Below are 18985 nucleotides of genomic sequence, written 5' to 3' on the forward strand. Positions count from 1 at the left end.
CCCTCACCTCAATACGGGCAGATGCCGTTTCGATGGCTGCGGCTGTTGCTGCCATCTCCTTGTCCACCAGGTCACCCAGCTCCTCCTGCCTGACGTCCAGACCTCTGGGACGCAGCTCCTAGGGATAGGATGGGATGAAAGGGACTGTCCAGGAGCAGTACAGTCCCTGTGGTGGTGCCTGCCATGGCCTGATCCCATCCCACTAGCCCTCCTGGGGCACCCACCTCCCCAATGGCGCTGATCTGGCCCAGGCAGGCTGTCACCAGGCTGCAGTCAGCACTTGCCACCGTCCCTGGGTCTTGCAGGGCGCTGAGGTAGCTCACAGCCGCACTGCCACACTGCTTGCACAGCTCCAGCAGACCTGCATGGGCAGCATGGGGGGCTGAGGGGGCCACATGTGGGGAGGAGATGTCTGGTTCCTACCCACCACAGCATCCTACCTGTGCTGGCCTCTGCCTGCCCTGGTTTCTGCCCACTTCAGCGCCCTATTTGCCCCAGCATCCCGCCCACCTTATCCCAGCATGCTGCCATGACCCCTGCCCACCCTAGCCTCTGCTCACTCCAGCATCCTCCTTGCCCTGGCCTGTCCTGGCACCTGCCCACCCTGACATCTGCCCACCCCAGCCCCTGCCCACTCTGACATCTGCTCTCCCCAGCCCCTGCTCACCCTGATCCCCTGCCCACTTTGGCCCCTGCCCACTGAATTCCCTGCCTACCCCAGCCCCTGCCCACCTTGACCCCTACCCACCCCCACCCATGCTCACCCTGATCCCCTGCCCATTCTGACCCCTGCCCACCCAGCCCCTGGCCTGGGGCAGCACTCACGGTCAGCAGGCTCCACAGGGGCCACATGGGAGGTTGCACTGCCCTGCAGGAGGGTGTCGCTGACCAGGTGGGCAAAGAGGGCCAGGCAGGGCAGCAGGGAACCCACAGCTGCGGCAGGACAGCGAGCACAAGCCTCAGCGCCCGCCGTGCTGCTCACCCGCCCCGCATGCCAGGGCTGCCCCTGTGCCCCCTGCCCGGGGCTGCCACCTCTCACCTGCGCCATCCAAAAGGTACTTGCTGTGTGCGTCCCGCAGCCGCTCTGCGCACTCGGAGGCTGCCAATGTCCGGGACAGGAGGCAATCTGCAGGCAGACAGCAGGCAGGGCTCAGCCGGGAGCACAGGGAGCAGGCAGGCTGGGGTAACGCCAGCTTTGGGAGCAGCAGGGGCGTCACCTGCTGAGCCGGTGCAGCTGATGTGAGCAGGATCCTCCATGCGAGTCAGGGCGTCCTGCACCATGCGCTCGGCCTCGCGCGCGGTGCCCTGCAGCAGGGACAGCTGCTCCTGGGCCAGGCGCTGCTGCAACGCCCGCTCTGTGCTCTCCTGCTGGGCCAGAGCTGGGCTCAGGGCCCCTGCTGGGCCACTGGGCATTCCCTGCACTTGGCCCCACTGAACCCCTCTGGTCTGGCCAGAATGGGGATGGCCATGAGGACCCTCACGGTACCTTGTCTCTCAGCTGGGTCTGCAGCGTCTCCAGCTCTGTCCTGCTGTTCTCCTGCTCGCTGCTGAGCGTGTCCTGAAGCTGCTGCAGCTCAGCCTGCAGAGCTGCCATCTCGTCCCTGTGCTGCTCTGCTGCTCGGCTCAGCCTGTCCCTCTCCTGCTCAAGGCTGGCAATCCGAGTATTCTGCTCTGCTCCTGCCTGGGGGGGCATGAAACAGCAGTCGGGACTGTGCTGAGGGTGAACTTTCCAGTCTGGGGACTCATTCCAGGCTTGGGTCACCCTGACTGTCCCTGCTGGGTGCACCATGGCCTGTGCAGGCACAGCTCCCCACTCCCCCAGCAGCACTGATGACCTTACCTGGTGACACCTGAGGCTTCTGGGGAGCCCTTTCACTTTTGTCAGTGAAAATGCATTTTTATCATGACTGTCACCATCCTGATGGAGGACTGGATGCACGGTGGTGCCTCTGCCCCATCCCCATCCTGCTGCTGAGTCTGCCCACTTCATAGATGGGTGACTACATTTTCCTGCCAGCTTCTACCCCCTGCAACGAGTCCAGGCACCCCTGCTGTCTTCCACAGCTCTGCAGGCATGGGATACCCTCTGGCACATCTTGCAGTGTGATGCCACACTGCTACCTGGGCTTAGAGCAGGCAAAGCTGCTGACTGACCCTCTTCTTCCAGGCATTTTATTCCATGATCCCTGCTGCTGGAGCCCATTGCTCCACATACTACCACACCCAGGAGTGTGAAACCCCCTTGTGTGACATCAAACCCACTCAGATGTGGGAAAGAAGATGACAGGGAGCTGGTTTTGAGGTCAGTGGTGGGTATCACCTCTCAAATGGGTAAGGCCTGGCTACCCAGCCCAGAGGGGTGCTTGGGGCCCCCATGGGCTCTCACCTGTGTGCTGGACTCCAGTGTGCCCTGGACCACCTGCAGCTCCTGTTTGCTGGCTGCCAGCTCCCGCTTCAGTGTCTCCAGCACCTCTGCCTGCTCCTGAGACTGCAGCAAGGGGAGAGGTTGGCAGAACTGGTGCCCCATGGGAAGCCCGTGCTTATCCCTGGTGTGTCCCCTCCCCCATCCCTACTTACCTTCCTCTGTGCCTGCTCGCTCAGCCGCTGGAAGGAGTCCTCCAGCTCCTTTTTCTCCCGCTCCACATCTCCCTGGGCCTGCCTGGCCACTGTAATCTGCTTGGTCACCTCCGCGTTCTGGCGATGGCAGAGAATGAGATGAGGAGCCCATGGTGTCAGGGGGCATGGCTGGGAGAGGACATGCTGGGGGGGGTTTGGGGAGCCCACCTTGCGCAGCAGGTCGGCGTGGTTCTGCACCAGCTCGCTGTACTTCTCCTTCAGTTTGCTGTAGCGCTGCTCATTGGCCTGTGCCCGTCCTGCCACACGCACAGTGACACAGAGCTGAGCACTTGGGACCCCCCAGCTGGGGCTCACCCCGACCCCACGCCAGTGCTGGCACTTCCTGCTCACTCTCGATTTCCGTCAGGCTCCGCTGAGCCTTCTCCGTGTCCTCCCGCTGCTTCTTCAGCTCCTCCAGCTCTGTGCGCAGGAACTCGCTCTCATCCTGTGCCTGCTGCTTCAGGTGCTGCTGCTCGGCCAGCTCAGCCTCCAGCTCGCTGGCACGGCCACGCAGCTGCACTGCACCCCGTGTGCTCTGTGGGGATGGGTGGGGGCTGATGGTGCTGTTCAGTGCCCACCAGGACCATCCAATGACCACTGGTACCATCCAACGCCCACCAGTAATGTCCAGCAGCCCCCCCATGGGGGCCACTGCAGGCCCCCAAGTGCATCTTGACAAAGCACAAGGATGCTGGGCAGTGGGGCTGAGCCCACCCCCCGGCAGGGATGCAGCCCCCTGGCATACCTGGGGGCCCCCCGTATGAGGGAGGCCACCGGGAACAGGGCAGGACAGAGATGGGGTCACTGTCTTGCCCACCCAGGGACACAGCCACCAGCCTACCCCACACTCCCAGTGGGTGTCATCCTGCCCACCTGGCTGTCACCCACCTCAGCCTTGAAGTTCTCCAGCTCCTCTTTCAGGCCAGCGATCTCCCCATAAAGCTGCTCAATTAGCCGGTCTCTGGGAAGGAGAGACATGGGGTACACCCTCAGTGCCATAGGGACACAGCCTGGGAGGGGAGGTGTCCCCTGTGCCACCATGGCTGTTCCAGGCAGGGAGCTCCCGGTACAATCCTGGCCATTTTGCAGCATCGCCAGCATTGCTTACTTGTCATCCTTGCTCATCCCATTCTGGCTGTTGAAGTTGAAGGGGTCGCAGCTGAAGGAGCTGCCAAAGATGTCATCAAACTTGTTGTCAAACAGGCTCTGGGGGAAGAGCAGGACAGACCTGGAGTGACCCCACCACCACCTGGGAGCCCTTGTCCCTCCATGTCCCCAGTGTCCCTGCCAAGCCAGCCTGTCCAGTGCCTGGACACTGGGGCCCCGCTGCTCCCAGGGCACTGAATGTTATGAACTTGATGAACATGGAGCATCTGTAGTCCATCCCCACCTTACTCCTGGAGGGAGAAGATCCCCAAAGCCACATCACTGCATGCTCCCTCCCCTCCGCACTCAATGCCTGGGGACAACTCGGCAATGCTCGAAACCAAACCTCTCCTTGCCCATCACTGGAGGGCACCACACCACTGAGCAGACACCAGGAGAATTCAGACTGGCTCAGCCCTAGGAGCATCCAGATGGGACACCCAGCATGCAGATGGGATACGCAGCACCCAGATAGGACATCCAGCACCCAGACGGTCACCCAGCACCAGATGGGGCACTCAGAACCGATCCATCTCTTTGCAGTGACACTCCCCAGTTCCCAAGGCCATCCCCACTGTCTCAGCCCTCACCACAGTGTGGGTTTGGAGAAATAACCCCAGGCTCAGCGCCAGAGAGCCCCCACCATCCTTACCTGCGAGGCTGTGTCCATTTCCACCAGGTCTGTGATGGGCTCACTGTCGGGCGAGGACGCCTCAGCAGGGATCACCACCACGGGGCTGATGTGCTCTGACAGCGCAGAGGCACGCAGGAAATTGGGAGGGTTCTGGGGAGGGAGGGGAGCAGGGCTGAGAGGGAAACACTGGCACTGCTGCTGGGCTGAAGGCACAGTTGTTTGAAATCCTGCCCTGGAGCTCAGCTGGCCCATGCCTTGACCCATGAGAACAGAGCGAGGACCCACAGAGATGGAGTCAGGATGCAGAGGAATAGAGTCAGAACCCACAAGGATGGAACCAGGACCCGCAGGGGTGGATCTCAGCAAGGGCTATGGATCAGTGAGAGAGGGGATCCCAGCTGCCAGTCAGAGGGCAGCTCCATCCAGCCGGATGCCACCCAGCGAGGGATACAAGAATGATCCTCAAGGTCCAGGAACCCCATGTTGCCACCAGACCTAAGAAGCTGGGCAAGGCAGCAAGAGGCTTTTTTTGGCCATCTGCCAGTGCCAGTGGCCCCACTGCTGCCCCTGGGCACAGGGACAGGAAACACGGGGACTGCAGGGTCTCACCTCTGGCAGCTGCGGGATCTGAATCAGCCGCTTGAAGTACTGCAGGTTGCTGGAGCGGTAGAAAAGGTCCTTGAGCCTGCAAGGGGCAGGGAATGGTGAAGGATGGCTCTTGTCCAACCTGGACAACCCCTTGCTTGGCTCCAGGAGGTGTCACCTGGCCACTGTACTGCCTTGGAGGGGAAGGCGTTTTGTGCTGCCACCAAACTCAGGGCAGGTGTTGGGAGCCAGCCTCCCACCGCTGGAGGGTTTATCCCATAAATCCCCAGCCTGATAGGCAGGGAGAAAGACCTGGAACTTGAACAGCCTGGTCTAGTGGAAGGTGTCCCTGTCCACAGCAGGGGGTTGTACCTCATGACCTTCAAAGGTCCCTTCCAACCTAAACCATTTCCTGCCTACCCAAAGTTTCCAGGAGCAGGGGGCTTCCTGCCTGGAGCCAACATCTCCACCCTCACCTTCAGTTCCACAGAAGCAGGGTACCTCCCTCCAGGACTCCCAGTTTTGGGGAGGAGGGACAGTGCCCAGCTGCACTACTCCTAGCTCTCACTTCTCCCAGTCACCTGAGCAACCTAGTCAGGATCTTGGCGCTCTTGATCCCTGTCCCAAGGTTAGTCCCTGGGTGGTCAGAGCACAGCCAGCCCTGCTATCTGCTCTTTGCAGTTTGTGACCTTGAATCAAGCTGTTGGTCAGTACCATGACATCCTCCCCTGGCACCATGACATCCCCTCCCTGCTCTCGGTTGCCAGCTGTTGTTTTGGTTACTCATGTACCAGAGACCACAGCATGTCCCTGCTCACTCATTTTAAATCTCAGTGCATTGGGAGCACCCCCAGAGCACCGATGCTCTGGGTGTGGGCACTTACTTTCGGAACTGCTCCAGGAAGCGATCCCGGTGGCCCTGCAGCGTATCCGCTGGCAGACCTGGAAGAAGCAGCAAGTAGAAATGTCAGCGGGTGTCTTCACGGATCAGGGAAAAACCCATCAGCACAGCCACATGGAGATGGCTCTTTCCCAGAGATGGCCACCCTCCTCTGGGGGTCCAAATAATCCAGGCAGTGTCCTGCTGCAGGAGGGGATCACACCCCATACCCCCCCAGGGCAGAGAAAAGCGTGGGCTGGCAGCTGCCACAATTCCAGATCCTGAAGGATATGGGTTTTGCACCTCCTTGCCATGGTGACTCCCTTCACCCCCCAAAAGAGGCTGGGGAAGAGGTGGTGGTGAACAGCCCAGGCTGAGCAGGGTGGTGGCCCCAGTGCCTCCCTCTGTGTCCCCCCTGACAAAGGCAGCGCTGCTGGGGGCACTCACAGGAGTGGAGCTTGAAGAGCAGCTTGACGGTGTAGTCGTAGAGGTGGCTGCAGTCCAGGATCACCTGGATGAGCGGGGCCAGACGGCACTGCCCCGCTGCCGTCACCGACACCGAGCGCGACATGTCCAGGGAGCTGAACACTGCAGGGAAGAAGTGCAGGATCAGATCCAGCAGCACCAGCAGCACCAGGAGGTGCCACACTGTGTCTGCCAAATCCACAGATGTCATCCTGAGCAAGAGCCGTTCGCCTGGAGCAAGATACCCACTGGCCCTTGGGGACACAGCCTGCTGTCCTGCAGCTGTTTGTGAGCTGAGTGCGAGGGGAAATTCCCACCCAGGTCTCCCACACAGGCCTGGGAACACTCCAGCCTGGCACCATGGGCCTCCAACTGGGACTGAGCCCCAGCCATGTACCTGGGCAGAGATGACATGTGACTGCTGTGCTCTGCCTGTCACTGTTGTCCCACTGGCACTCGAGTGTGCTAGGTGTGCCTGAGGGAAGATGCTCCAAATCCAGCTGGGAGCAGCTGAAGCCCATCTTATTCCAACACCTTCCACTAGGACCAGAGTGCTCCAAGCTCTATCCAACCTGGCCTTGACCAATTCCAGGGATGGGGCAGCCACAGCTTCCCTGGGCACCCTGTGCCAGGGCCTCACCACCCTCACAGCCAAGAATTTCTTCCCAATATCCCATCTAACCCTGCCATCTGGCAGTGGGAAGCCATTCTCCCTTGTCCTGTCGCTCCATCCCTCGTCCCCAGTCCCTCTCTGGTCCTCTTGGAGCCCCTTCAAGCAGAGGAAGGGGCTCTGAGGTCTTCCTGTAGCCTTCTCCAGGTGAACACCCCCAGCTCTGCCAGCCTGGCTCCAGAGCAGAGGAGCTCCAGCCCTCGGAGCACCTCTGTGTCCTCCTCTGGACTTGCTCCAGCAGCCCAAATCCTTCCTGGGCTGACGACCCAGCGTGGGCAGCAGGTGAGGGGGGGATTCTGCCCCTCTGCCCCGCTTAGGTAAGACCCCACCTGCAGAGCTGCCTCCAACCCTGGAGTCATCAGCCCAGGGCATAGGGGGTTTTGGAGCACACACGGCTGGGGCACGTTGAACTTCTCATCCTCCAGCACCCCTAAGTCCTTCCTGGCAGGGCTGCTCTCCATCCCTTCATCCTCCAGCCTGGACTGATACCAGGGGTTGCACTGACCCAGGTGCAGCACCTTCCACTTTGCCTTGTTGAACCTTAATTCAGGTGAAGTGCCCATAGAAGAGCTGAGCTGTGGTGCTCTCAGCCAACATCCCCTGTCAGAGCCTCCTCCAACTCGGATCAGCCCCACGAAGGGGCTGGACTCCTGCAGATCTCTCACTCCACCCTGTCTCAGAGTAATGCAGGGCTTTACCTGTCTGGAAGAGGTTCAGCTCACACTCCAGGTAGTCAAACATCTCCACCGTCAGCTGAAAACTAGGAAACAGGGTTGAGGATGGTTGAGGACTGTCCCCAAGGCCACCCACGAGCCTCAATCTTTGATGAGGGTGCTCTAGTGTGGATGCACCAGCCTTGCCTGAGGCTCTGCCCGTTCTCAGGACCTGCCACAGGGCAGGGGGCAGGAGGAAGGTCCTGTCCCTGCTTGGTTATGCTGCCGGTGGGGTTGGGGAGATCGTGTCCCCCACCTGCACCCACTCCCTCCCTGACCTTCCCCTGCCCCACACTCACAAATTATTGACATCATTCTCCCCAGCCTCATCAAGCTGCCGGTCAGACATCTGGAGATTTCCAGGGAATCGGGGATTCTGTGGGAGAAACAGGAGGTGGGAAAGGGTTCCAGAGGCTCTCCTGGTCTGGCCACAGCTCTGGGAGCACCAGAGCTGTGATCCTGCAGCCTCAAAGTCAGCTCCTGGATGAGCCAGGGGAGTGATGTGGGGGAAAAGGGAGGTAACACAGGGTCTCTGAATCCTGGCTGACCACAACATCCCTAATCCACAGCATCTGTGCTCTTCCCAGCAAGAAAAGCTGATTCTCCCTGGGTTGAGAAATCTGTCAAGCAGGGAGGAGATGAGGCTGCCAGCAGAGAGCTGGACGGGATGGAATGATATCTGCCCCAGGGGGTACCCGCTCTGGCATTTTGGGGAAGGTCATATCACACTTCCAAAACAGGGTGATGGGCACAGAAAACACCTCTTTCCAGCACTTTTCCCCCTTTTCCCATCTAGGATAGCTGGGGGGGGAAAGGGGGTGTGTGTCTCCTACTGCTGCAGCCCACCAACTCCCAGCCCAGACCGAGGAGCCCTGGGCCACCAGGAATCCTGCCACCCCCAAAGCATTGGTCCTTGGGCCATTTTTGACGGCCATTGGCAGCTTCGGGAATATTTCATGGATGCAGCAGGATGGCCATACTGGTCCACTGCTGCCACCCCAGTGCCCACCCCTTGCTACAGCCCTGGGGACAGGGATGGGGTGTGGGGGGGCTTACCTTGGTGTGAAATTCCATCTTGGTTCTCAGCAGTTTGAGGTAGATGCTGCAGAGCTGCCCATAGCCCTCGCTCAGGTGGCCCTGTGGAGACCCCAAAAAGCTGTTGAGATCCAGGACAGGCTGTCGAAAAGCCTTTTTCTGCTGCAGAATGACTGGCCCCTCCCTTATCTCCCCAAAACCACAGCCAAACCCTCCTCGCTGGCACCTGGATGCAGGCTGGCTGTACTGAAGGGATTTGGTCAGACCTTCTCATCACCTTCTCTGCATGTTTCTATGCTTCATTTGACTGTCAGAGCCGAGTTTTTAGTGGGTTTTTGCCACGAAACAGGAAGGAGGCATTTGATTTTGGTGGAAGGGAACACCGAATGCAATTGAAACCCAGCCCAGGCAGGTGACGACAGCCACAAGTCAGCCATGGCTGCGCTCCACTTCCTGAGAGAGAGAACCCCCCAAGCCTACACCCCCCCAGCCTGGCCAAGGGACCCCTGGGATCTCCCCATCATGGCTGGCAGGGTTGGTCACTTACCCACATCCTGCTCATGTCGCTCAGCTCATTCTTGTATCGCACGGAGTCTTTCAGGACCTGGAGGAATGATGGTGACAATCAGTAGGCAGAGCACCAGGACACGATGCTCCATACTTGAAACCAGGAACTGGGTGAGAAATGGGAGGTTGGGAGGTCTTGATGCATTCCCAACCCTTTATCGCCACTGCCAGTCCTGGGTGCCTCAGCTTCCCCAAGGAGGAGCCTTGCTGACGGCTCCTGCACCAATGCCATTGCCAGGCGCTGAGCCATTTCCTCTGGCACTGGCACTGCCGTTGGCACTGGGGTTTGAGGCACACAGGTTTTTGGGCAGGGCAGCACCAGGAGGGCTCTGGCACCCAGGACTGACCTGCAGGAAGGCACTGACCCTTTGGAAGAGCTCTAGCACTGGTGTCCACATAGGATTGACCCCCGGGAGGGCACCAACCCTCCAGGAGGGCTCCAGATCCAGTCCCTACTCAGGACTGACCCCTAGGAGGCCAGTGACCCTCTGGGAGGGCTCCAGCTCCAGTCCCCACCCCGGGACTGACCCCCCAGAAGGATACTGACCCTTCAGCATCTCCCATCACCCAGTGCAGCCCTGCAGGGGAAAGGATTTGGCCCCAAGCTGAGCTTTGGGCACTCACATTGGAATGTCCATCCCGGAGGAGCTTGTGGAACACATGGCAGAACTTCCAGCAGAGCACAGCATTGCCAGACAGCGGCAGCCGGTTCACCACTGACCAGAAGGTCTGTGCTCCCTTCTCATGGTGCGTGCCCAGGATGCACGGTGCTGGTGGTCAAGGAAACACTCCTCTGCCCTTTGGTGATGGAGAATGGCCACCCAGAGACGGCTGCACCCGCAGAGCCCAGGGGGGCCAGGCCACCACAGGGAGCTAATACTGCCCACCCCAAGCATGTGCTGTCCCCAAAGTGGCACAAGCCACCCTCTCTCCCACAGACTTGCTCTAGGAGCACCATGGCACATGCAAGGCTGGGGCTGTGCCTCCGCTGAGCCTTCCCAGGTGCCTGGCTGGGATGCTGGGGATCCACTTTTGGTGGCAGTGTCCCAACCTGCTGCGGGCACCTTCCCCTCTTGCCCTCTCATGGGATGGCAGTGCTGGGAGCACCAGCCAGGGCACCTACCAACATTCAGTGGCTGTGACAGCAGGAGCAGGGACCCTGTGCCATGCTGGAAAAATATCCAGTGTCGTTAACAGCACTCCAAGGTCCCATCCAGCCTCCCCAGCACCCTGGGCACCTCTCCTCACACACCCTCTTGATGCTGCCCCTTTTCTGGGCAGCCCCAGCCCCGCTCCCACACTCCTTGTCCCACGGCCAGCTTTGAGAAGGATATTCCTGGCGTGTTTCTCCTTGACAGCCACTTCCTGTGCATTAATAGCCTTATTGATGCTGACGGTCTGCAAGAGAGAAGTGATGGAGGGGGGTGAGATGGGGAGGGTTGAAGCTCCCTTATGGTCCCCCCCTTGCTCACTGAGACCCTTCGGCTCTGACAGCACCTGCCAGTGGCTGGGTCCCATCCAGGTCCCCAGTCCCTGCTTGTGCCAGCTGGATGCTGACCCTTCCCGGATGCCTTTCTGGGATGCAGTTGGCATCCGCCAGGTTCAGCTGCTGCCAGGACTCATTTACTCAGGATAATAATGATGCAATTAAAGCAGCGCCCACAAAGAACCCTCTGCTGCCCTCACAGTGGTGGGACAGGCAGAGGGAAGGCAAGTCCCTCTCCTGCCCTTGGATTGTGGGCAGCAGCTGGTGGCTCCTACCCCACTTTTGGCAGGGCTGAATGGGGAGGACAATTTGGGGGGGCATCAAGAATCAGGTAGTGGGATGGCAAGACCACTGTCAGGGCTGCCTGGCAAGGTCCTGGCTGCTCCATGGATTAGAGGGGCAGGAGTGGAATCCCCAGGCAGGACTGGCCATGCAGGTGTTGAGGACCCTGGGGAGTCCATGCTGAGGAGCCTGGGCACAGCCAGCCACCATTTACCCTATGGAAGGCAGTGGCAGCTACTGGAAGCGTTTTCCAGGCAGGATTTTTAACTCTACCCCATTTCTGATCCTACACAGGGACACAATGATGCCAGCTCAGGGTCACCCTCTCCCCAAGCTCCCACATCACCAAGTGCTTCCCTGGCACCTGCTCCGTGAACATCCCGCTGCCAAGGGAAGGAACCGTCTGGCTCGGCACTGCCAGAAGTAGCTCATTACTGATATAAACCAATTAAAGCTGTGAGATTAATTCCAATGCCTTCCTCACTGCAATCCTTGCTGCAGCTCTGCTTCCTGGCCCTCTCTGAGGTGGCCCCATATGGCTTCATCTCTATGGACTCTGGTGACTCTGTGCTGAGCGGGACTGGAGGGGCCCACAGGAGCCCCAAATGTGGGAGGGGGTACAGCCCAAACCCCCAGGAAGTCCCTCTGCCACCAAAACATGTGCCAGCTGGAGTGGGAATGATGATGGCCTGAGACAGATGAGACCCCACTTACAACTGCACCCCCAGCCCAGAGCCAAGCACCCTCTTAGCTGAAACCGTGTCTGGATGTCCCAGTATGAACCAGTTCTGCTGCAGGGATGGTGCTGCTCTGTGGTGTTTGCAGCCCCATCCCTACTGGCTCTGGGTGGAGAGCATGGAGGTGACCAGTAAGGACCATGGATGTGACATGGGAGGTCATCAGCAAGATGAAGAAGGCTCATTTTGAGGTGTCAGGGGACCCAGAATGCCAGTTGCAAGACACCCCTCCAAGGCACCCAGAGCAGAACCTGGATCTCAGCTTGGTTTTTTAAGGAGAGCTGAAAGGAACATCAGCAGTGGAGAGACCCATCCATCCCTTCCTGAGGAGCTGGATGGAGGCAACAGGTTCCCAGCACATGAGGACAAGAGTGGGAGTCACCTCTGCAGCTCTGTCTGTCCCAGCAGCCACAGCCCCTTGTCAGAAAAACCATAAAATTAAATTCAGCATTAAAAAATGCTTGGGAAGGTGCCTCTGCCAGTCTGGAGAGGGATGCCCATGTCCCAGAGGCTTGGAGCAGGATGCCTGCATCCCAACAGCCATCTGTGACACATGCCTCAGATCCAGCTCCAGGGGCAGCTTGTCCTCATCCAAAATCCCAGTCCACAGCCCCAAGGCGCAGTCAGGACAGCCGTGATGAACCAGCCAGCACAGCGAGGAGTGCCAGGATTGGCATTTAAACGCACATTCCACCTCAGAACGGAATCCTGGACCACAAGGAACAAGCCAAATGCAAAGCCAGAGCTGGGGAGTGGAAGCTCACGGCCAGAGGCGGGATGTAGACACCTCTCTCCTGAAGCCAGCACGTGTCCGCTCCTGCCGCCCTTGAACGACGGGATCAGGGGTGGTCTCCGGAGGGAAGCAGTGCTGCATCCCTGGGAAAGCTAGAAATGGAGCTCCCAGTTTAACTGCTCTTTCGTGCCAGCTTTTCCTAGCAAAGCAAGGACACTTTTTTCCAACCAAGGAAGCCCCAGTGACCTCCCAGCGTGAGGAGACACAGTGGGAGGGTGACAGGGGCCGGCAGCCCCTGGATCCGGGCAGGGACCTCCCGGAGCTTCCATCCCCAAGTTCCTCAACTCCATTTCAAGCACATACAGACTTCCTTTCTGGAAGGCAGAAAGGTTTTCCGAGGAAAAGCTGGATCTCACTTTCCTGTCCTTGTGGACACCCCTTTCCCACTGCATCCCCAGGAGTGCAGGGCAGGGGTCCCATCCCGGGAGCCAATTGAGACATGCCCAAATTTCCATACCAGTGTCTCTGGCAGCGCCCACATCAGCAAACTGGGAGAGCATGGAGCAGCAGCAGGAGACCAAAGCTGGAATTGTCAGCTCCAGGGGACAAGTGGGGTCAGGGAGGGTGATTTGGCTGCAAAATCGGGTCAGAATGGAGGGAAATTTGGGGCTGCCTGGACAGCAAGCCCAGACCCCTTCCCCACAGAGGGTCTTTCACCCTGACTCAGAGATGCCACTTCCCACCACCATCCCACACCTGTAGTTGACGGAATTCTAATTTAATTATGAGCTTCCAACCTATGAGGGCAACTTCTGACCCACCAGGACACATCTGGGCAGCACTGCTGGCCCAGCTCCAGTTTTCTGAACAGGGCAGGGGACATGGGGGACATGGGGCAGCCCCATGCCCCACCCTGCTGCTGGGACAGGAAACCCTGGAGTTTCCTCTTGTGCAACAGGCCAGGCGGGAAGCGGGACGAGAGTCCAGAGGGGCCCATTGCACAAGGAGAGGTGTGAGGGTGACACTGCCATCCGGCCACCCTGGCAGAGCCACAGGGCCAGGATGTGGGACTGAGCTTAGTGGGGCAGGACCTGGGGCAGGGCTGGGCATGGGGCTCTGCCAGGCTGGACAGTGATCCATGGATCAGGTCTCATGTCACCTCTCTGGGCGTGTGTCTGCAGGCTCCAGACAGGGACAGAGGAGCCCAAAACTGTATGGAGGGAGAGGGTCAGGATGACAGAGGCTTTCTGAGCCCTGACACACACTTCCCTCTGTCACACACACCCTCACTCCCCACCAGGTCACCCCAGATTACGCTCTCACTCCCTGAATCCAAAATTTCCCATTTGGAGGCACAGAGCCAAGCTTGGCTCAGGAGCAGCACAACGCCTTCCCGCTTCTTTCATTTCCAAAAGGAAATGAGTGTTGATTAAAGAATCCAGAGCTACTGCAAATTATTTGGAGAAACTGAGTAAGTCGCAGTGCAAATCCTCTCAGTAATGCTCCCTCATTTCTCCTTAATTCCTTTCTATAAATGGAGAGACGGGATGGAGCATACCTCCGGAAAAACGCTCACAAGCCCTGCAGACGCAGGAGCTTCGGAGAAGGGAGTGAGCAGGGAGACTTGACTACAACAAGCCTGGAAGAAAAATCCATGGGCTTAACTATAATGCAAACCCCAGTAAAGCAAAGCTCAGGTCAGGCCCTGGAGGTGTGCAGGACATGGGACGCAGGCAAGCTCTTCCAAGGACACATCTCTCTTTCAACATCACCCACCACCGGCAGCTAGTGGCAAATCCCAGCCTCGATGGGGCTCAGGGAATGGTTTTGTCCAGCAAAATCCTGGAGCAAAGACAGCTGGATAATACCTGGGGTGTACAGTGCTCCGCTGAGGACTGGCGAGAGCTCCTGGGGACAATTGGGGTGGCTGCAGTCCCCCCATGCTGGGCACCTGTGGCCTGACAGCAGCAGCAGGAACAGGGAACAAGCCTGGCTTTGTGGCTGCCAGCAGCCGGAGGGAAAGGGAGCCAGGAAGGCAGGAAAGCAATGCCGGCAGGGCTGGCCAGCCCCACAGGATGTAAAACCCAGGGATATATTTCTATGTATTGGATAGGAGGATGCTCAACCTGTCTTCCCACTCAGTCCCATGGGCTTCCTGTGAGCAGAAAGTCAGAAGATGTGAAAAATACCTTCCCACCACTTAATCCAGGTTATTTGGCTGCATCTGCTGCTGAATCCATGAGTCTGGAAAGCAAGTGCTCCTCTCTTGGCTAGCTACATCCTGGAGCTGCTCTGGGGATGAAGGTCCTTGTCCAGGCTGTGTGAATATCTCCCGGAAGATGCTGCTGCTCTTCTCACCTCCTGCTCCCTCCAGATGAGAGTAATTCCCAAAATGACACAAGTCTCAGATTTCCCACTGCTTGGCCCATAAAAACAACCATTTTTCCCAAACCAACTACATACTCCAGTGACAGAGACCCCAAAACATTGCTGCATCCACCGGGGTCACTCCCAGTGGTGATGGCTTCAGATGTCCCTCTCCAGGAGGACATGCCGATGCCACCAGCCCAGATGCAGGCAGGAGGAGGACCAAGGTGTCCAGAGACAGCCCTGAATCCCAAGAGATACCAGTGTAGGTGTTTGGGGTCACCTTGTCCCACAACCTGCACACGGAACACCTCAAAAGAGAGTCACTGGGAAGATGGCAACAGGCTCTGTGAGCCACGCTGGAATCCAGTGGCATCACCATGATGCTCTTCTTAGCAGAGACCCTGCCCTGGCATTGCTGCCTCCAGGTCTGCTCTCCTGAGGCCAGGAGGATGATGACTTCAGATTGATGACACCACCAGCCCCTCCAGCACTCAGCAATGCCCGATGGAGTGTTACAGAGCTCTTCCAGCACAGGTGGGGTTTCCAGGGAAAAAACCACCTGGGCCAGGAAATGGAATGGCGATATGAGGTTCAGAGGTCTCCAACCACGAGGAGACATGTGAGGCTGGAAGCTGACGCCTGACTACTTGCATGCCTTTGCCTTGAGAGCTGTAGTGCTGTTATCCCACTAGGAAAACCAAAATAAAGTTGTAGGATGTCCATTTGGAGTGTGCCTGGACAGCCCATTCCACCAGCTCCCAGCTCCTCCTGAGGGTAGCAGAGGTTGGGATCCACAGGGGTATGCACCCATGAGCTGCGTGTGCAAGGACTTGACCCACTGTTGGCTCTTCCAGAGCCTCCAGTGAAAATCCCGAGTTCCGCACCATCAGGAGAGACAGGGTAGGATGAGACAGTGTGATCCAACTGCTCCTCCACCTTCGAGGCAAAGGAAAAGAACACAACCACCCAACCAATCTGTGGTGGGTCCCAAGGGCTCCACTGAGATACTTGATGCCAGCAGGGGAGAGCTGGAATGACCCCAGGGAGGGTTTGGCTCCACCAACACCAGGGACGAGAGCTCACCACAGTGAACACATCACTGCCCACCACAGGGAACCAGCAAGTGGAGTGCTGGGCAACTGGATTTGTCCAGCCATAAACAACTTATGCAGTTTAATTACTTGGACATGGAATTTTTAAATCCAGTTTAAGGAATGTGGACTTTTCCAATACACAGATAAACCTTAGGGGAAAAAAAGGATAGTAAAGAGCAATTTTGGGGAGAACAGCTGGCAAAAAGCAAGGCTACAGAATGCAGACCTCACAGGGACCACTAGGGAAGCTGACACTGTAAAGCTCAGAGCCCAGGCTGCTGCTGGCCAGCACTTCCGACCCCACAGCACAACCAAAGCCCATCACAGGGAGCTGGATCCGAGGAGAGGCAGAAATCCAGAGGGACCCCAGGACCCCCATCCCTCCATTAAAACATGCACATCTGCTCATTACTCTCCTCACTTAATTACTGCTCAAGGCACTCTGTCAATCCTGCCCCATGTGCCCAGCTGGCTTGGCCGCAGCCAGAGCCTTTCTCATGAGCTGCCCCAATATCCAGGCTTTTAATTCTAAATGGGGATTTTATGCAAGGATAATCTCTTCCAGCAGTGGTGACTTCTGTCTGGGGAGGGACTGTGGCTGTGTCTGACAGTGTCAGTGGTCCAGGAAGGTCTTCCACCACCTTCAAACGTTCCTGAAACATTCCCAGTCATGCTGACCAGAGTCTTCTGCTTCCCAGCAGATGCAAATATTTGGGCATTTTTTGGAACAGGAGGAGATAAAGGAGCGAGGATAGAGAATTTGGGGAGCAGATGCAAGGAGCTCACATCCAGACGTGCATTTCTATGACCAGCTGCCATTCAGGACGCATCTTTCTTGGGAAGTGTCACCCTGGCAGGAACACGGCGGTGCTCATTGCCCTAGCAGGATATTCCCAAATTAAGCTGGGATCTAGTGTTGGTGGAAATCGTTCCTTGCAATGCTTCTGGGTGAGCAGCAACTCCCGGGAGGAGGATGGGGCAATCCCTCCCCTGTTATCCCCCCAGGACGTCTGGATCCTGCAATGGTGCCAATAGCAGCCACGACCATGTGGGCTCGATGCTGCATCTGAGGGACCTGCTGGAGCACCGGGAAAAGCCAAACCCCTCTTCCCAGGAGAGCAGCGCAGGGGTGAGCATGCTCCCTGTAGAAACGGACCCTAAAAACCCACTTCTTGCCCCAAACTTGTTTCCATTCCTTCTACCTGGGTGAGGGGCAGTCCCCATGGGCCGGAGGAGCTGTGACAGCAGCACCGGACATGGCGACACAAGCGCGTGGAGATACAGGTATGTGGGGACACAGGTGCTCCTGGGGACACGGGAACATGGATGCATGGGGACACGAGTGAGTGCTCGTGGGGACACGGGTGCTCGTGGCACGGCCTGAAGCCGGCCGAGCCGAAGACTGGGGGAACACGACTCACACGGGTGTGTGGGAGCGAACCCGCCCCGGCCGCAGCACCACGGAGACGAGCCCCCCACAGATGCTGGCGGGTCCCCCCGCCACACGAACCATCCCCGCTCCCCGCGATGCTCCTCCGGGAACCGCCGCTATCGGGGGGAACGAACTTCCCCGGGAAGGAGTTTCCCTGGATGCGAGCCTTGATTTCAGGAATGAGCCCGGGAGGGGCGCGAGGGTCCCCGGGGGGTGGCCGTGGCCGCGCACTTACCACCTTGCCCAGCTCCATGGCGGGGGCGGCGGGGGCTCGGCCGGCTGCGGGCTCAGCGCGGCGCGGCGGCGGCGCCCATGGCGGCGGCCCCGCGGGGCGGCGGCGCTGGAAGGTTCTGCCGGGCAAAGGCGGCGGAGCGGGGCGGGGGAGCGGGGGGGCGCGGGAGGGACGGGAGCGGGGCGGGGGCGCGGGGCGCGCTCCCGCGAGGGGCGGCACGGCCGGGGCGAGGGGCGGCACGGCCGGGGCGGGGGGCGGGGGCGCGGCCGCGGCGCTCGGCCGGAATCACAAAGGAGCCCGCGGGGGGCGGGCGCGGGGGGCGGCACGCGCGGGGCGCGTCCCCGTCCCGCAGAACCGCCCGCCCGCCCCCGCCGCGCCCCCGCGCCCGCCCCGGGGCGGTGGCAGAGGGTACCCGGGGGGAGGGTGGCCGCACGGTGGGCGCCTGGGGAGCTCCGCACCTCTCGGCGCCGCCGCCCCGCTCCATCTCCTGCCCCACTGCCGAGCTCCATCCAGATCCCTGCTTTATCCCCTACACGACTCCCACCCGAACCTCTGCCCCACTGCCAGGTCTGCTGCCCCATCCCTGCCTCCTGCCTCATCCCCTGCCTCATCCCTCGTACCACCTGCACCGTCCTGCTCCATCCCCTGCCCCACCGCCTGACCCTCTACTCCACTGCCAGACCCCTCTCTTACTGCCTGTCAGACTCCCTACCCCTGTGTGTGTCCCCATGTCCATTCCCTGTCAGCCCCTCCTACTCTATCCCCTGCCCCACCTCTGTGCCTGGGGGTGAAGCTACACCGGTGGATCTGTCTGGGACCCACCCAGGGTTCCCTTATTCCAGAGCCCACTCGGCTGCTGGCGTCTTGGTTCCAACAACAAAAGCAATTAAACCAGTGTGGTAACAACCCCCTGGCCCGAGCCCACCCCACAGGCAGGCACAGCTTGCTGACTGCCACAACCACCCTGCCGAGGGACAAGAGAACATCCAGGCAGGAGGATTTTGGTTTTTCCCAGCTCCTCCTTGTGCTCAAGGAACATTTTCCGATTGGAGGCACAAAAGAAACCCAAACAATTCTTCTATTACTCAGTGAATCTCCTAAAAGCAATCCCAAAGCACTGGCGGGGCCCTTGGCTTGCCGGCGGAGGAGACGCTTCAGAGCCCGAAGAACTAAGTGCTGCTGCAGGGCCAGCCCAGCCAACACACTAATCTCTTGGGATTACTGCAGTCTAGTCACAGCTCAGCCACTTACTCCGGGATGGTGACTTGGCCTCTCTTAATGAGATAACAGGATCCCACATCCCAGAGG

The 18985-nt window shown here is 59.1% G+C and overlaps 1 protein-coding gene across 3 annotated transcripts in view; it reads right to left on the reverse strand.

Moving 5' to 3' along the window:
• Nucleotides 1–18985, reverse strand: part of HIP1 (huntingtin interacting protein 1) — a 44074-nt gene that overhangs the window by 4656 nt on the left and 20433 nt on the right. The window contains exons 1-23 of one of the 3 annotated variants that reach the window (XM_082294457.1): nucleotides 17681–17807; nucleotides 10646–10709; nucleotides 9936–10078; nucleotides 9292–9348; nucleotides 8766–8846; nucleotides 8009–8085; nucleotides 7695–7756; nucleotides 6309–6449; nucleotides 5866–5923; nucleotides 5006–5081; nucleotides 4415–4546; nucleotides 3725–3822; nucleotides 3505–3577; nucleotides 2968–3151; nucleotides 2785–2873; nucleotides 2578–2694; nucleotides 2387–2488; nucleotides 1487–1681; nucleotides 1218–1365; nucleotides 1040–1126; nucleotides 826–933; nucleotides 225–361; nucleotides 8–118 (exon numbers count right to left, since the gene is read on the reverse strand). In XM_082294457.1, coding sequence (XP_082150583.1) covers nucleotides 8–118; nucleotides 225–361; nucleotides 826–933; nucleotides 1040–1126; nucleotides 1218–1365; nucleotides 1487–1681; nucleotides 2387–2488; nucleotides 2578–2694; nucleotides 2785–2873; nucleotides 2968–3151; nucleotides 3505–3577; nucleotides 3725–3822; nucleotides 4415–4546; nucleotides 5006–5081; nucleotides 5866–5923; nucleotides 6309–6449; nucleotides 7695–7756; nucleotides 8009–8085; nucleotides 8766–8846; nucleotides 9292–9348; nucleotides 9936–10078; nucleotides 10646–10709; nucleotides 17681–17698 — 2358 coding nt within the window. In that variant the 5' untranslated portion in view covers nucleotides 17699–17807. Of the gene's footprint in view, nucleotides 1–7; nucleotides 119–224; nucleotides 362–825; nucleotides 934–1039; nucleotides 1127–1217; nucleotides 1366–1486; nucleotides 1682–2386; nucleotides 2489–2577; nucleotides 2695–2784; nucleotides 2874–2967; nucleotides 3152–3504; nucleotides 3578–3724; nucleotides 3823–4414; nucleotides 4547–5005; nucleotides 5082–5865; nucleotides 5924–6308; nucleotides 6450–7694; nucleotides 7757–8008; nucleotides 8086–8765; nucleotides 8847–9291; nucleotides 9349–9935; nucleotides 10079–10645; nucleotides 10710–17680; nucleotides 17808–18985 lie in introns of those variants that run through there. The other 2 variants (XM_082294456.1, XM_082294455.1) reach the window with 2 other exon arrangements.

The sequence above is a fragment of the Coloeus monedula genome (assembly GCF_965178545.1).
Source record: "Coloeus monedula genome assembly, chromosome: 20".
NCBI classification, from domain to species: Eukaryota; Metazoa; Chordata; class Aves; order Passeriformes; family Corvidae; genus Coloeus; species Coloeus monedula.